The sequence below is a fragment of the Salvelinus namaycush genome, chromosome 39 (assembly GCF_016432855.1).
Source record: "Salvelinus namaycush isolate Seneca chromosome 39, SaNama_1.0, whole genome shotgun sequence".
NCBI lineage: Eukaryota > Metazoa > Chordata > Actinopteri > Salmoniformes > Salmonidae > Salvelinus > Salvelinus namaycush.
Genome location: NC_052345.1, coordinates 21,748,449 through 21,762,565, shown reverse-complemented (window position 1 = coordinate 21,762,565; position 14,117 = coordinate 21,748,449). Strand labels below are relative to the sequence as shown.

At 41.8% G+C, this 14,117-nt stretch overlaps 1 protein-coding gene across 2 annotated transcripts in view; it reads left to right on the top strand.

The window, feature by feature from the left end:
* LOC120032530 (signal-induced proliferation-associated 1-like protein 2) overlaps window positions 1–14,117 on the top strand; it is a 94,991-nt gene that overhangs the window by 40,981 nt on the left and 39,893 nt on the right. For both annotated transcript variants that reach the window (XM_038978670.1, XM_038978669.1), the window contains exons 3-7: window positions 2,192–2,319; window positions 4,136–4,324; window positions 7,712–7,886; window positions 9,930–10,033; window positions 12,516–12,673. In XM_038978670.1, the coding sequence (XP_038834598.1) occupies window positions 2,192–2,319; window positions 4,136–4,324; window positions 7,712–7,886; window positions 9,930–10,033; window positions 12,516–12,673 (754 nt within the window). The remainder of the gene's footprint in view (window positions 1–2,191; window positions 2,320–4,135; window positions 4,325–7,711; window positions 7,887–9,929; window positions 10,034–12,515; window positions 12,674–14,117) is intronic.

Below are 14,117 nucleotides of genomic sequence, written 5' to 3'. Positions count from 1 at the left end.
GTGTAGCTAAATGTGAGGGTTGCTGAAAATCTCTGACCTGCTCATTGAATGAGGAAAGAATTGACTGGAGTAGACGTCAACATGACACCTGAGATTGCAGGTACATGTCAAATCTGCAATTTTCCACTCTGCTTTTTAGATGGCATAAGTGTAGCTTGTTTGTTGACCACAACTTCTGGGCACTTAAAGGCACTTAAATGTCGCTTATATGTCAGTGATTGACATTGCCTGAGATGACGATAGTCACGCTCGAGTCACCGCCGCAATGCAGCGCATTAGTTTTCCCCTCTACATTTGTCAGTATCCATAGGTTGAAAATAAATAAATATTAGTCATATGAATATCCACAATCAACCGAAGATGTCGCTAATAGCTTTTTTCAGACTTGAGCTAAACTTGAAGATGGGCGATTCCACGCCAGCGTAGGTGGAAAATATTTTTGGGTGTCTCAGATTGTTCTGGCAATTTCTCACAAACTTCGTTGGGAGGAAGAATGATGAACTAAGAACAAATTCTTAATTTTAATGACGGCCTAGGAACAGTGGGTTAACTGCCTTGTTCAGGGGCAGAACGACAGATTTTCACCTTGTCAGCTCGGGGATTCGATCTTGCAACCTTTCGGTTACTAGTCTAACGCTCTAACCACTAGGCTACCTGCCGCCGCAGATTGAGGGACATTTTTTTATTAAATCAATTTTAGAGTAAGGGGTCTGAATACTTTTCGAATGCTCTGTATAATTTATAAATAATATAGACCATTGAAGCTCTTTTGGGATTTTTGTTGTTGTGGGAAAACAAACTATATACACTTCATGATCAAAAGTATGTCCTCGTCAAACATCTTAAAATGGAGTTGGTCCCCCATTTGCTGCTGTAACAGCCTCCACTCTTTTGGGAAGGCTTTCCACTAAATGTTGGAACATTGCTGCAGGGACTTGCTTCCATTCAGCCGCACGAGCATTAGTGAGGTTGGGCACTGATGTTGGGTGATTAGGTCTGGCTCGCCGTCGACGTTCCAATTCATTGTGAGCTTGTGTGGCCTACCACTTCGCGGCTGAGCCGTTGATGCTCCTAGATGTTTCCACCTCACAATAACAGCACTTAAAGTTGACCGGGGCAGCTCTAGCAGGACAGAAATTTGATGAACTGACTGGTTGTAAAGGTGGCATCCTATGACGGTGCCACGTTGAAAGTCACTGAGCTCTTCATTCTCCTGCCAAAGCTTGTCTATGGAGATTGCATGGCTGTGTACTTGATTTTTACTCGTGTCAGCAACGGGTCTGGCTGAAATGGTCGAATCCACTAATTTGAAGATTAGCGTCCACATACTTTTGTTTATTTATATATATAATCCCATAAATTAAAGCTAGACAGTCAGGGAGTATATTTTGACAGAGGAAATGGAACACATTTCCAGTGCGGCCTGCCGGACCTCGTTGAAAGCTGAATGTGGCCCCCGGGGCAAAATGAATTTGACACCCCTGGTCCTCTCCTTTATTTACCTTTTCAACACTTTCTACTTTCCACTTATGTTTATTGTTATGCACTTCATTTTAGGGATGAAACCCGCACTGAAGTTAATGAACTACAAAGACTGTTTTTCCTACAGTGCAGGTTTCGGTCCGTGCAGGATTTCTGGAAATGAGCCTGTAGTTACATGTCTTTTCGAACCCTACAAGGTCATATGCCTACATGTCAATTAATCAAGTAAAAGGGAGCATTACTACATGAATTGTATTTTGTCTACTCATTGATTTATTGATACACTAGGTTAAGGCTTATCTCTTTATGGGTTATTGATACACTAGGTTAAGGCATATCTCTGTATGGGTTATTGATACACTAGGTTAAGGCATATCTCTCTATGGGTTAGCAATGTCAGTGGGTCCATCTAGTTGGTGAATTTGGTCTACTTTTCTGGCTTTGCTCGGGTTATAATCTGTGACGCGTTGGCCCTATTCATGGAGTTTAAGTTTAATCCTTTGCATCAAAAGGCAAATCATGTTAAGTTGAACTGTGTTTGTTGCAAATCTTTTTTTAAATTATTTTTTAAAACATTTTACCTGTAAGCCAGAGTGCCAAAGCCACATTTTTATTTTACGTGAATTGAAAATAAATATTTCTTATGTATATCATAATCCAAACCACAGCTAACATTTGTGTTGTGCCGTCGTTTGCCATTTACCCTCAGATCACCAGAACTACTTTGGCACGGATGAGAACTTGGGCCCCGTGGCGGTCAGTATCCGCCGGGAAAAGCTGGATGAGGGAAAGGAGGGAGCACAGTACAACTACCGGGTCACCTTCCGGACTAGCGAGGTAAATCATTGAAAAGGGTAGATGTCACTTAAGGCTGAGGGTGTCCTAAAATGTTTGATGTACACAGGTTCTTACTGTGGACTCTCACAGTAATGATGATGTACACTGCTGACTATGCTGAATTCCGAAGTCGTAGAATATTGTCATACCTTCATACATAATGAATAATCAATTAATTATATCACAACAAATGGTGTGACATAGAAAATACCTCTAAATTGAATTCAAACTCAACCAAGTAGTTCAACTCTAGATAATCACAACCAAAAGGTACATCTGTTCTGAGACGATACACAGTCAACTAGATGAGCAGACTTTTTGTATGATCAAACCAATGGGACATTAGACAACTTTTAATCTGACAAGTTAATGGAAGTTAAACTCTTAAAGGGAAAGTTTGATCCCACGATATGTTAGTTCTCCCATGAGACACTGTAAGTGGGGCGTTCGTGGTTGCACTTCTTATGACACGCTAATGCTAAAAGCTAATCTATTTCGTTTTACTAAAAGCTAATTCCCTAACTTAAATGTCTCTTCAACTTAAACGTCTCTCTCCCAGTTCATTGGGTTAACTGCATGCAGCGGGAAAGTGAAGCTGTTTGGGGAGAAACTCTCTTTTCATCACAAGTATCCTAGTTTACTACTCCACATATCACTCACGTTTCTTATATATTACAGTAATTTATCTTTTACGTTTTCTTCCTGATGTAGTTAGTTTCTATTATTCATAATTTGTAAGCATCCCCCCCCCCCCCCCAAAACGGAATACTTCTTTAATAACATCATAGCTACATTACTCAAGATAGTCAAACACTTAAATGATTCCCACTCACTTCATGTGTTACAAACATTATTTAGGATCATGTTGCTCTTGAAACATGGGTGCAGAAAAGATTGTGACATCCGCACCAAATTTTGAACCCTTAAATAACAACTTTCACGAATGAGCCTTTATAGATGCTTACACTTCATGAATAAGCTTTCAATGTTGTACCTAAATCCTTATGAATTGTAATGATTGTAACGCCTATATGTGCTCAATTCTTAAGTCTAAGCCGTTGGGGGCTTCTAATCTGCCATATGGAATTGTTTTAAGAAGGTCATACCATGGATCATCCTTTACTATTGTAACCCATAGAAACGCATTGAATTACACATTCATAAATGGCCAAAAATACAGTAAAAAAATGAATAAGGTTTTGAAGTGTGTCTTTTATCTAGGAGATATAAGAATGCTCAGGAAATATTTTTTGGGCACAGAACTACCTCCATACTTCCATTAATTTGTATGGGTTACATTTAGACGGATCCCGTGTCACTTGTGAGGGTCGTAGAGCAAAATGGAGAACACCATCACGTTCGTTTGTCTCCCCGTTCTACGGTGATATATGTAGCCCAAACGGTTCTGGACACTACAGACAAACGCTAGTACATTAGCGTTACCGACTTCAAACGAGTCCCGTGACAAACTGTTTGGATGCTAGAGACGGAGAAGACCGATTTTTCGGCATGTCTCCTGGTCTGACAAACAGCACTGTAGATCTGCCACTTTCCACACAGATGTGGAAGGGTGACATGGGTGATGCGGTGGATTGAGACGCAGCTCTAGCTTAAACTGACAGACTTTGATGCACCGGTGCATCAATACACTCTAGGGGGTTAAACTTAGCAAATAATGAAACAGTTATTCATAATTTATACTTACTTATAATTTGCAACTTTATTCACGAGTTTATAAATTGGTACTCGAAATTCAACTCAACCGTCAGGGCGAGACACCCAGCTGACCTCCAGCCTCTCTCTCTGTCCTCCCCAGCTCACCACTCTCCGAGGGGCCATCCTGGAAGACGCCGTGCCCTCCACCGCCAAGCATGGCATGGCCAGGGGCCTACCGCTGAAGGAGGTGCTGGAGTATGTGGTCCCAGAGCTCAACATCCAGTGTCTCAGGCTGGCCATCAGTTCGCCCAAGGTCCCTGAGCAGCTCCTCAAGCTGGACCAACAGGGGGTGAGTGACCATAGACATACAGTCGCTAGTGAAAATCTCCACACCTCTTGCACAGTCTTCATTTTGCTGGCTTAAATGATCTAAAAAGGTAATAAAACTACTCCATATTTTCAAAGTGTGTGTGTTTGGGTCACTTAGAAATGTCCTTGTTTTTTCCATTTAAAATAACATCAAATTGATCCTAAATACAGTGTAGACATTATTAATGTTGTAAATGAGCTGGAAACTGCTCATTATTTTATTTCATGGAATATCTAGGTAGGCGTACAGAGGCCCATTATCAGCAACCATCACTCCTGTGATCCAATGGCACGTTGTGTTAGCTAATCTAAGTTTATCATTTTAAAAGGATAATTGATCATTAGAAAACCCTTTTCCAATTATGTTGGCACAGCTGAAAACTGTTGTGCTGATTAAAGAAGCAATAAAACTGGCCTTCTTTAGACTAGTTGAGTATCTGGAGCATCAGCATTTGTGGGTTCGATTACATGCTCAAAATGGCCAGAAACAAAGAGATTTCTTCTGAAACTCGTCAGTCTATTCTTGTTCTGAGAAATGAAGGCTATTCCATGCGAGACATTGCCAAGAAACTGAAGAGCTCATACAATGCTATGTCCACTCCCTTCACAGAACAGCGCAAACGGACTCTAACCAGAATAGAAAGAGTGGGAGGCCCCGGTGCACAACTGAGCAAGAGGACAAGTACATTAGTGTCTAGTTTGAGAAACTGACCCCTCACAATTCCTCAACTGGCAGCTTCATTAAATAGTACCCGCAAAACACCAGTCTCAACGTCAACAGTGAAGAGGTGACTCTGGGATGCTGGCCTTCTAGGCAGAGTTGCAAAGAAAAAGCCATATCTCAGACTGGCCAATAAAAATAAAAGATTAAGATGGGCAAAAGAACACACACACTGGACAGAGGAAGATTTGAAAAAAGTGTTATGGACAGACAAATCTAAGTTTTTGTGGTGTTCGGATCACAAAGAAGAACATTCGTGAGATGCAGAAAAAATGAAAAGATGCTGGAGGAATGCTTGACGCCATCTGTAAAGCATGGTGGAGGCAATGTGATATGCTGGGGGTGCTTTGGTGGTGGTAAAGTGGGAGATTTGTACAGGGTGAAAGGGATCTTGAAGAAGGAAGGCTATCACTCCATTTTGCAACGCCATGCCATACCCTGTGGACGGCGCTTAATTGGAGCCAATTTCCTTCTACAACAGGACAATGACCCAACACACAGCTCCAAACTATGCAATAAATATTTAGGGAAGAAGCAGTCAGCTGGTATTCTGTCTATAATGGAGTGACCAGCACAGTCACCGGATCTCAACCTTATTGAGCTGTAGTGGGAGCAGCTTCACCGTATGGTACGTAAGAAGTGCCTATCAAGCCAATCCAACTTGTGGGAGGTGCTTCAGGAAGCATGGGGTGAAATCTCTTCAGATTACCTCAACAAATTGACAACTAGAATGTCTTAGGTCTGCAAGGATGTAATTGCTGAAAATTGAGGATTCTTTGGCGAAAGCAAAGTTTGAAGGACACAATTATTATTTCAATAAAAATCATTTTTTATAACTTCGTCAACGTCTTGCCTCTATTTCCTATTCATTTTGCAACTCATTTCATGTATGTTTTCATGGAAAACAAGGACATTTCTAAGTGACCCCAAACTTTTGAACGGTAGTGTAAATGACTAAGGTATTTGTATTGCAAATGAGTGCACAATATGACACACCCTAATACAATCTACATCACTGTTGTCATAAGTAAGTATTTCCGCTTACAACAAGGGATTACGCTGCAGATTTTGATTGCTTCACTCAACTCTGGACAGGGGGAAAACAATAAGCTGTATTTCCCTTGTAACTGGCTATCTGGGTAACCAGAGACGTGCATAGAGACAGATCGGTTCCTAAAGCATGTAACAGCAGGGGGAGAAATGGCATCGGTGTGCAATAAGAGTAATGACGAGATCAAGTTTCATACAAGCCTCTGTCATTGGCGGAAAGTGGCGGGTGGTTTGTAAATCTATTGGAGAGCGAGGAGGGGGACTCTTGACCTCTGTGAATATCTAGCGGTCACGTCTCTTATTCCTCAATTCGATTTAAGTTTAATTACATGTTCCTGAATTCAATTACATTACCTTTCATTGATGTGATATTCATAATATCATAATAAGCTTTCACCGGTTATATCTACTGTAAGTAGGACTGGAATGCTATTATTGTTTTAGCTACTCGTTAAGCAACCGTGGAGATACATAGTGAAGACAACAATCAATGGCAATCTAACGTCGCTTTGCCGGCAGTACTTCCCCCATCCCCCTCAAGTGTGAATCCTTCACTAAGGCGGCACAGCTTCCGTTCCCCTTGTCCAAAACAATATGGCCTCGGCTCCTACTGAATTTGTGCAGTGTTGCCACGACAACTGCCGCAGCGGCACCAGGAGGCGAGACCCTTTATTCCCTGTGTTAGGAGAGATGAGAAGAGACCAGCCAAGCAAATTGGGACCATACATTTTTCTTTTGACCGCTCGTCTCGTCATGTCGCCTAGCTGTGAGCAGTGGGCACCCCCACTGTTTTTTGTTTCACAAGTGTCTACTGATCCCGGTCTTGCACCACACACCCCAAGCCTCCCCACACACCAAAAAAAAAAAACGTTTCATCCTATAGCATTTCTAAGATTATTAAATGATTCAGGACCAACAGTTAGGTGTGGTCTGAGGGCCACTCACACTGTAATTACTTCCTCTTTTTTGTGTGTCTGCTCCGCAGTGCACTTAGCACTAGCTCTCAAAATGAACGATCTCAGCACCGGGTGTCAGGTAATAGGTATTGATAGCAGGAGATAAAATCCACTGGGCTGGTAAAACTCTTGGAAAAAGCCCTTCCTCCCTGAGTGCTTACATGGGCGTTTCAGTCTAATTTGACACCGTACACCGGCGCCGGCATTCGTCTCTGACACTACAGAGCATTTCAATCAAGAGTGTAGATAAGGAGGAACGCATTGTTGAATACTGTATGTCCCATCTCGGTGTTACGCTGAAATAACGTGTCTTGTGAAAAATAGCACCGGCTATAATTTGGTCATGAGCCCAAACATTTTGAGAAATGTTTCACAAGCGTTATGCCAGTTATCTTTTATAAGATTTGAATTGAGATAAAAAATATATATTATCGTATAATAAACAGACATTAGGTGTCTGCTAACCCACCTCTATATTACAATGTTCTTTCACCCATTAGCATGGAATAAACGGATATTAGGTGTCTGCTAACCCACCTCTATATTACAGTGTTCTTTCACCCATTAGCATGGAATAAACGGATATTGGGCAGACATTGACATGTCATAACCCCAACCCTATTGTTCTTTGTGGTTCCAGTTGAGCTTCCAGCACAAGGTGGGCATCATGTACTGCCAGGCGGGCCAGAGCACCGAAGAGGAGATGTACAACAACGAGAGTGCCAGCCCCGCCTTGGAGGAGTTCATGGAGCTGCTGGGCCAGAAGGTCAGGCTGAAGGGCTTCACCAAGTACCGGGCCCAGCTGGACAACAAAAGTAAGTGTTCACGGCTCGACACACACACCATTTGTTTGTTTTATTCGCATTTGATTTATCATATGGTTGATAAATGTGCAATAAGTTAGAAGATCAGGGCCCAGCTGGACACGTACTGTACATCATCTTGTACGGACCAACTGAAAAGAAGAAGAATGACGTTTTGAATGACATATCTTTTGATAGGAGCAAACTTAGAAGTTAGTCCTTTTCTCTGTATTAAAAAAATGTGGTAGATCGCAAAAGAACTACAAAAAAAGTCCATGTCTCTCTGTACACTGAAAAAATATTTTTAAACAGTGCAAACAAAATAATACTTAAAAAAAAAAAATTACACACAAGTGCCTTGGAGAGTTTTGCTAATGCAGCGAAGGACTACCTTCCATGTTTGTTCCTATCAGTCAATACTGTTTCCGCCACACCCAAACCCACACAGCTCCTATCCTTTGTTTCTCCTTCGCTTTGAAAGTGTGGAGTATGTGAAACAAGTTATCTTGTTGAATGTGAAAACCAAGCCACTGTATATGGAGATATGACTAAAGTCTATGGAGGTACTGTGTGAGTTTGGGCAACTTCAGAGCTGTTGTTGCCTTCTGCTTGATGCTGGCAACACCAGGACTGATTGGTACTGATTCCCATATGTGTATATAAACTCAGCAAAAAAAGAAACGTCCTCTCACTGTCAACTGCGTTTATTTTCAGCAAACTTAACGTGTAAATATTTGTATGAGCATAACAAGATTCAACAACTGAGACATAAACTGAACCAGTTCCACAGAAATGTGACTAACAGAAATGGAGTAATGTGTCCCTGAACACAGGGGGGTCAAAATCAAAAGTAACAGTCAGTATCTGGTGTGGCCACCAGCTGCATTAAGTACTGCAGTGTATCTCCTCCTCATGGACTGCACCAGATTTGACAGTTCTTGCTGTGAGATGTTACCCCACTCTTCCACCAAGGCACCTGCAAGTTCCCTGACATTCTGGGGGGAATAGCCCTAGACCTCACCCTCCGATCCTACAGGTCCCAGACGTGCTCAATGGGATTGAGATCCGGGCTCTTCCCTGGCCATGGCAGAGCACTGATATTCCGATCTTGTAGGAAATCACGCACAGAACGAGCAGTATGGCTGTATAAGAGGTCTTAAAACATATCTTTTTAGCTTTGTTTTTTAGTCATTCAGTTTTTGTCACTCTTTTTAGTTTGTATTCTTATGTTTGTTGTGTAGTAAATATTTCAGCTTTTATTTTCCTTGTTTTTTATAATTTTTTTCCTGTGAAGCACATTTTGTTGCATTCCATTTCTGAAATGAGCTGTATAAATAAAGCTTGATTTCACTTGGTGTCTGAATAAACCCGGGTGGGTCTTTTCTATCTAAACCATAGCAACACTCTCTTTACATTTATTGTCATGTGTACCATGTTGGTTTTATTTGCTTTGCAGTTCTAAGCTGTATCGTGCGTAATGCTCTTGGGGAAATCATTCAGATCACTGTTTTGATTATTCTGGAGGTCCGAAATTCAGTTACAGCAATCAAGATTTTATGCCATCTTAAAGCGGTGTCCGTCTGTCAAACCTGATTCCTAGACATAACACGCAATCTGCCCAGCATTCATATAAAGCCACCTATACAGGAACAAGGGCCAGTGTTTTTTCTGAGCTCAAGGGAAAGAGAACGGGCCATTTAGAAATACCCAGAAATAGACTGGCCATAGGGCATTTCAGGCAAATGCAAGATAGCAGGTCTGTCAGCCCAGTGGTCCTGTGTACATTTGTTAAAAAAAAATATTTGCGCTGTATTATCGTTATTTGACTAATAATGGGGGGCCTCACGAAAACAAATGGGCCGTTGTGCTGGAAATGTTAGAAATGCTCATTTCTGGTTCCAGTCCGTCCCTGGCAACACCACAGGATTATTGTTTGCAGAATACAATGATCTTATTGCAGATCATTTTTCCCGGAGACTGCAGTATAACATTCTATTGTTTAGAATGTCTCCGTCTGAGCTGCTCTGACCTAAATTCTTTGTTTGGGTGTTACAGCGGATTCCACCGGAACACATTCTCTCTACACTACTTACAAAGACTACGAGCTGATGTTCCACGTGTCCACACTGCTCCCCTACACCCCCAACAACAGACAACAGGTGAGTGGACTCTGGAAGTCTCTGGGTATCTGCTAGCAACGCTACCTCTAGCTTCCTTCATACTGGACACGGACGCGTAACATTTTTATCCACGTGTTCATCTGACTCTGGGGAAGTAGCTAAAAGGCCTCATTGCCAACATCCCAAAGTATCCCTTTTAAAGCAGCTCTAGTCAATCTGTGTCCACCCACAGTGGGCCCCCAACATTTTGTGTAAGTAGTCTGAGAGATTGGTCTCGGCAAATGTCACTGCCACTGAGGTATTTGAATATTGTTGTAACTGCCCTTAAAGCCAGATTTTGGAGTGCCACTTCAAAAGAGCAATTTAACACCTTTTTGATAATTAACATAAAGATCTAGTAGGTCAGTTTTTGAAACATTAAGGGCTGAATCTAAACTTGAAATGTGCACATAACCAGTGGTAGAAAAAGTACCCAATTGTCATACTTCAGTAGAAGTAAAGATACCTTAGTATGGGATGACCAGGGATGTTCTCTTGATCAGCGTGTGAATTGGACCATTTTCCTGTCCTGCTAAGCATTCAAATTATAACGAGTACTTTTGGGTGTAAAGGAAAATGTATGGAGTAAATAGTACATTATTTTCTTTAGGAGTGTAAAAGTAGTCAAAAATAGAAATAGTAAAGTACAGATACCCGCAAAAACTACTTAAGTAGTACTTCAACGTTTTTTTACTTAAGTAAAAACCACTGGACATAACCCTCTTGAGTTAGATTGTCGCAGAGCCGCGGAAATTAATTGGCATAATAAAAAAATCCCCATCAAAATCCGTCTAAGCTAGTTGCTATCTATTTTATTACATGGGTTTAACTGGCAACCCGGTACCAGTTTAAAAAATGTATTAAAGTATATATGGCAATAGTTTAGTGCCCAAAAAATTGGGTTAAATATGTGCAAAAATAATTAAATAGTTTCCTGATCTTATATCACTCAGATATAGGACAGACACTTCAAAACAAACTTAATTTTTTTTACTATCTAAAAATGATCTGTTTTTACATGTATGAATATGTTATCAATGTGTTTTCTATCGGCTAAGTTCAGTAAGCCCAAATTCAATGTTTCATCAAATACTGTTTTAATATTTTTTGGGGGGGGATACCTAAAGGGGTTCTAAAATTCTAAATCAAATGGCTAAATGATCCTTGATATGACCATCTTAACAATTCCATATGTTAGCTTGGTATCCCCCCCCCCCCCCAGAAACTCAAGTCAAGCTCACATTTTTTAAGCTGCTTTGAAAAATATATTTTTTAAATCACTTATGTTAATGAAGTTAACTCTAAATGCAACCCTTTTTTAAATCGTCATTTTTAGTGATCATTATCATGAACATTTCTTATAGTTTATACCCCTTTACTACAGCAGGCATCTTGCCATGTTGATCCTTTAGTCACAATCTGCTCTCCAATATTAGAAATTGGCACTCTTCATTTCAGAGTTGCACATAATTTCCCCCCAGTCAGTGACTTGTTAATTGGAAATGATATTTCTGGAGATGTTGCCACGACAACAATTTCGCATGCACTCCTCAATTCAATTCCCACTCTGCTTGGTGTCTGAATATGCCTGGGTGGGGCTTTCTATCTAGACCATAGCAACACGCCCTATAAATGAATTGTCACGTGCACCATGTTGATTCTATTTGCTTTGCAGTCGTAAGCAGTATCTTACGTAAAGCTCTTGGGAACAGCATTCAGATCAGTTTTTTTATTTGTATTAATGGACTATTCTGCAGGTCTGAAATTAAGTTACAGCAATAAAGATTTTAGGCCATCTTAAAGCTGTGGCCATCTGGCAATCCTGATTCCTGGACATGCCGCAATCTGCCCAGCGTTCATAGAAAGCCACCTATGCAGGAACGAGGGCCAGTGTCTTTCTGAGCTTTATGAAATTAGAACGGGCCATGTGTCTTGGGCTTCGCATGTGTCTTGGGCCTTGATTATTATTATTATTATTCCTCCCCTGGGATCCCATTAGATTTCTGAGATTAGCCGTAAGCCCCCCCCCAAGGTCGGCAGAGGCTCTGCCACTACTTGAGCCCCTTTATCCAGTCAATTCCACCCCTCATCCCGTTTGTTTACCACCTACACCAAGGGACTTAACAGATTATGGCCTCCTGGTGAGGAGGCTATCGCCCTGTTAAGAAACCCTGGACCCTAGCCACTGCCTTTAGCACTTCTGTTGATTGGCAAGGATATGAGAGGTATAAGCAATATGACAGAACTGTAGCTCCCACAGGCCCTCTGATAGACTACAAATAAACAAGTTTTACTGTTCTCCATATCCTTTCCTTGACCACTTAACAGCTTGACTTGTGTTCTAGAATGGGATAGATTTCCATCATTTAGGTCTTCATCAGCCTTTGAGACCTTGTCCTAGTCTCTCATGTACTGTAAGGGCATTTATTCTTCTGAATTCTAATGTGCTTTTTCTTTTCCGTATCCTTTTCTTGCCATTTAGCTACTGAGGAAGAGGCACATTGGAAATGACATCGTCACCGTCATCTTCCAGGAATCTGGTGCTCTTCCCTTCACTCCCAAAAACATTCGCTCACACTTCCAGCACGTGTTCATCATCGTCAGAGTCCACAACCCTTGCACAGAAAATGTTTGCTACAGGTGAGCAAAGCGGACCGCCGACACTTCTAAAATGCATGGTGTGAGAGATGTGTAAAGCTGGTTTCAATTAACTTGCATTGATTCAAGCATTCATGTACCTAAGGGCCCACTTTCAATAAGGCTGGAATCCAATCATTATAAGAAGTACCTCTATTAATGATTGTTGAATCAAGTGTCAACTCCCTCCATCGCTAAAGTTCAGTCCCTGGACAATAAAGTTGACAAGCTTAGGGCTAGGATCTCTTTCCAGAGAGACATCAGCGACTGTATAACAGTCTTTTTTTTACAGAATCATGACTCTGCGGATATATTGTCCATTCAGCCAGCAGGGTTCTCTGTGTGATTGTGGTAACAGTTTCCCAATCTGGAATACCTCACCATCAAATGCTGACCGCATTACCCCCCCAAAATACATTTATTCGGTCATCATTATTGCCTTGTATATTCCCCCCCAAGCCGACACTGCGACGGCTCTCAAGGAACTACACTTTTCTATGTGCAAACTGGAAACCGCTTATCCTGAAGCGGCATTTATTGTAGCTGGAGACTTTAATAAAGGAAATCTGAGGAAAACGCTACCGAAATCCAATCAACACATCTCCTGTGCTACATGCGCAACACAGACCGTGGATCATTGCTACTCTCCCTTTTGAGGCGGGCTACAAGGCCATCCCCCTCCCTCCCTTCGGCAAATTAGACCACACCTCTCTTCTGCTCCTGCCCACCTATAGGCAAACGGGTACAGGAAGCTCCCGTGGTATGGACTGCTCAATGTTGGTCTGACCAATCGAAATCTATGCTTCAAGATTGTTTTGATCATGCGGACCTGGAAATATTCCGGGTCGCCTCTGAGAATAGTAGTATTGACATACACACTGACTCGGAGACTGGGTTCATAAGGAAGTGCATAGAGGATGTTGGTCCCATTGTGACGATTAGAACTCATCTAAACCAAAAACCGTGGATAGATTGCAGCATTCGCGCAAAACTAAAAGTGTGAAACATCGCATTTAACCATGGCAAGGTGACAGGGGAATGTGGACCTGTACAAGCAGGCGTGACCTCAGTAACGCAATCAAGAGGCAAAACAACATTACACAGTGGAGTTGCATTAAACGGCTCCGACACGAGACATATGTGGCAGGGACTCCAGACAATCACGGATTATGAAAGGAAAGCCAGCCACGTTGTGGACACCTACACCTCACTCCTGGACGAGCTAAACACTTTCTGCCGCTTCGAGGAAAACAACATAGAGCCGCCGACATAGCTACCGATGCTCACCAGAACTCTATGCTTTCGTCCTCCGTGGCTGACGTAAGTAAGTAATTGAAGCGTGTTAATGCATGCAAGGCTGCCAGAGCCACTCCTCAGCAAAAGGCACAGGACAGCCCACTTGGAGTTTGCCAAAAGGCACCTAAAGGCTCTCAGACTACGAGAAACC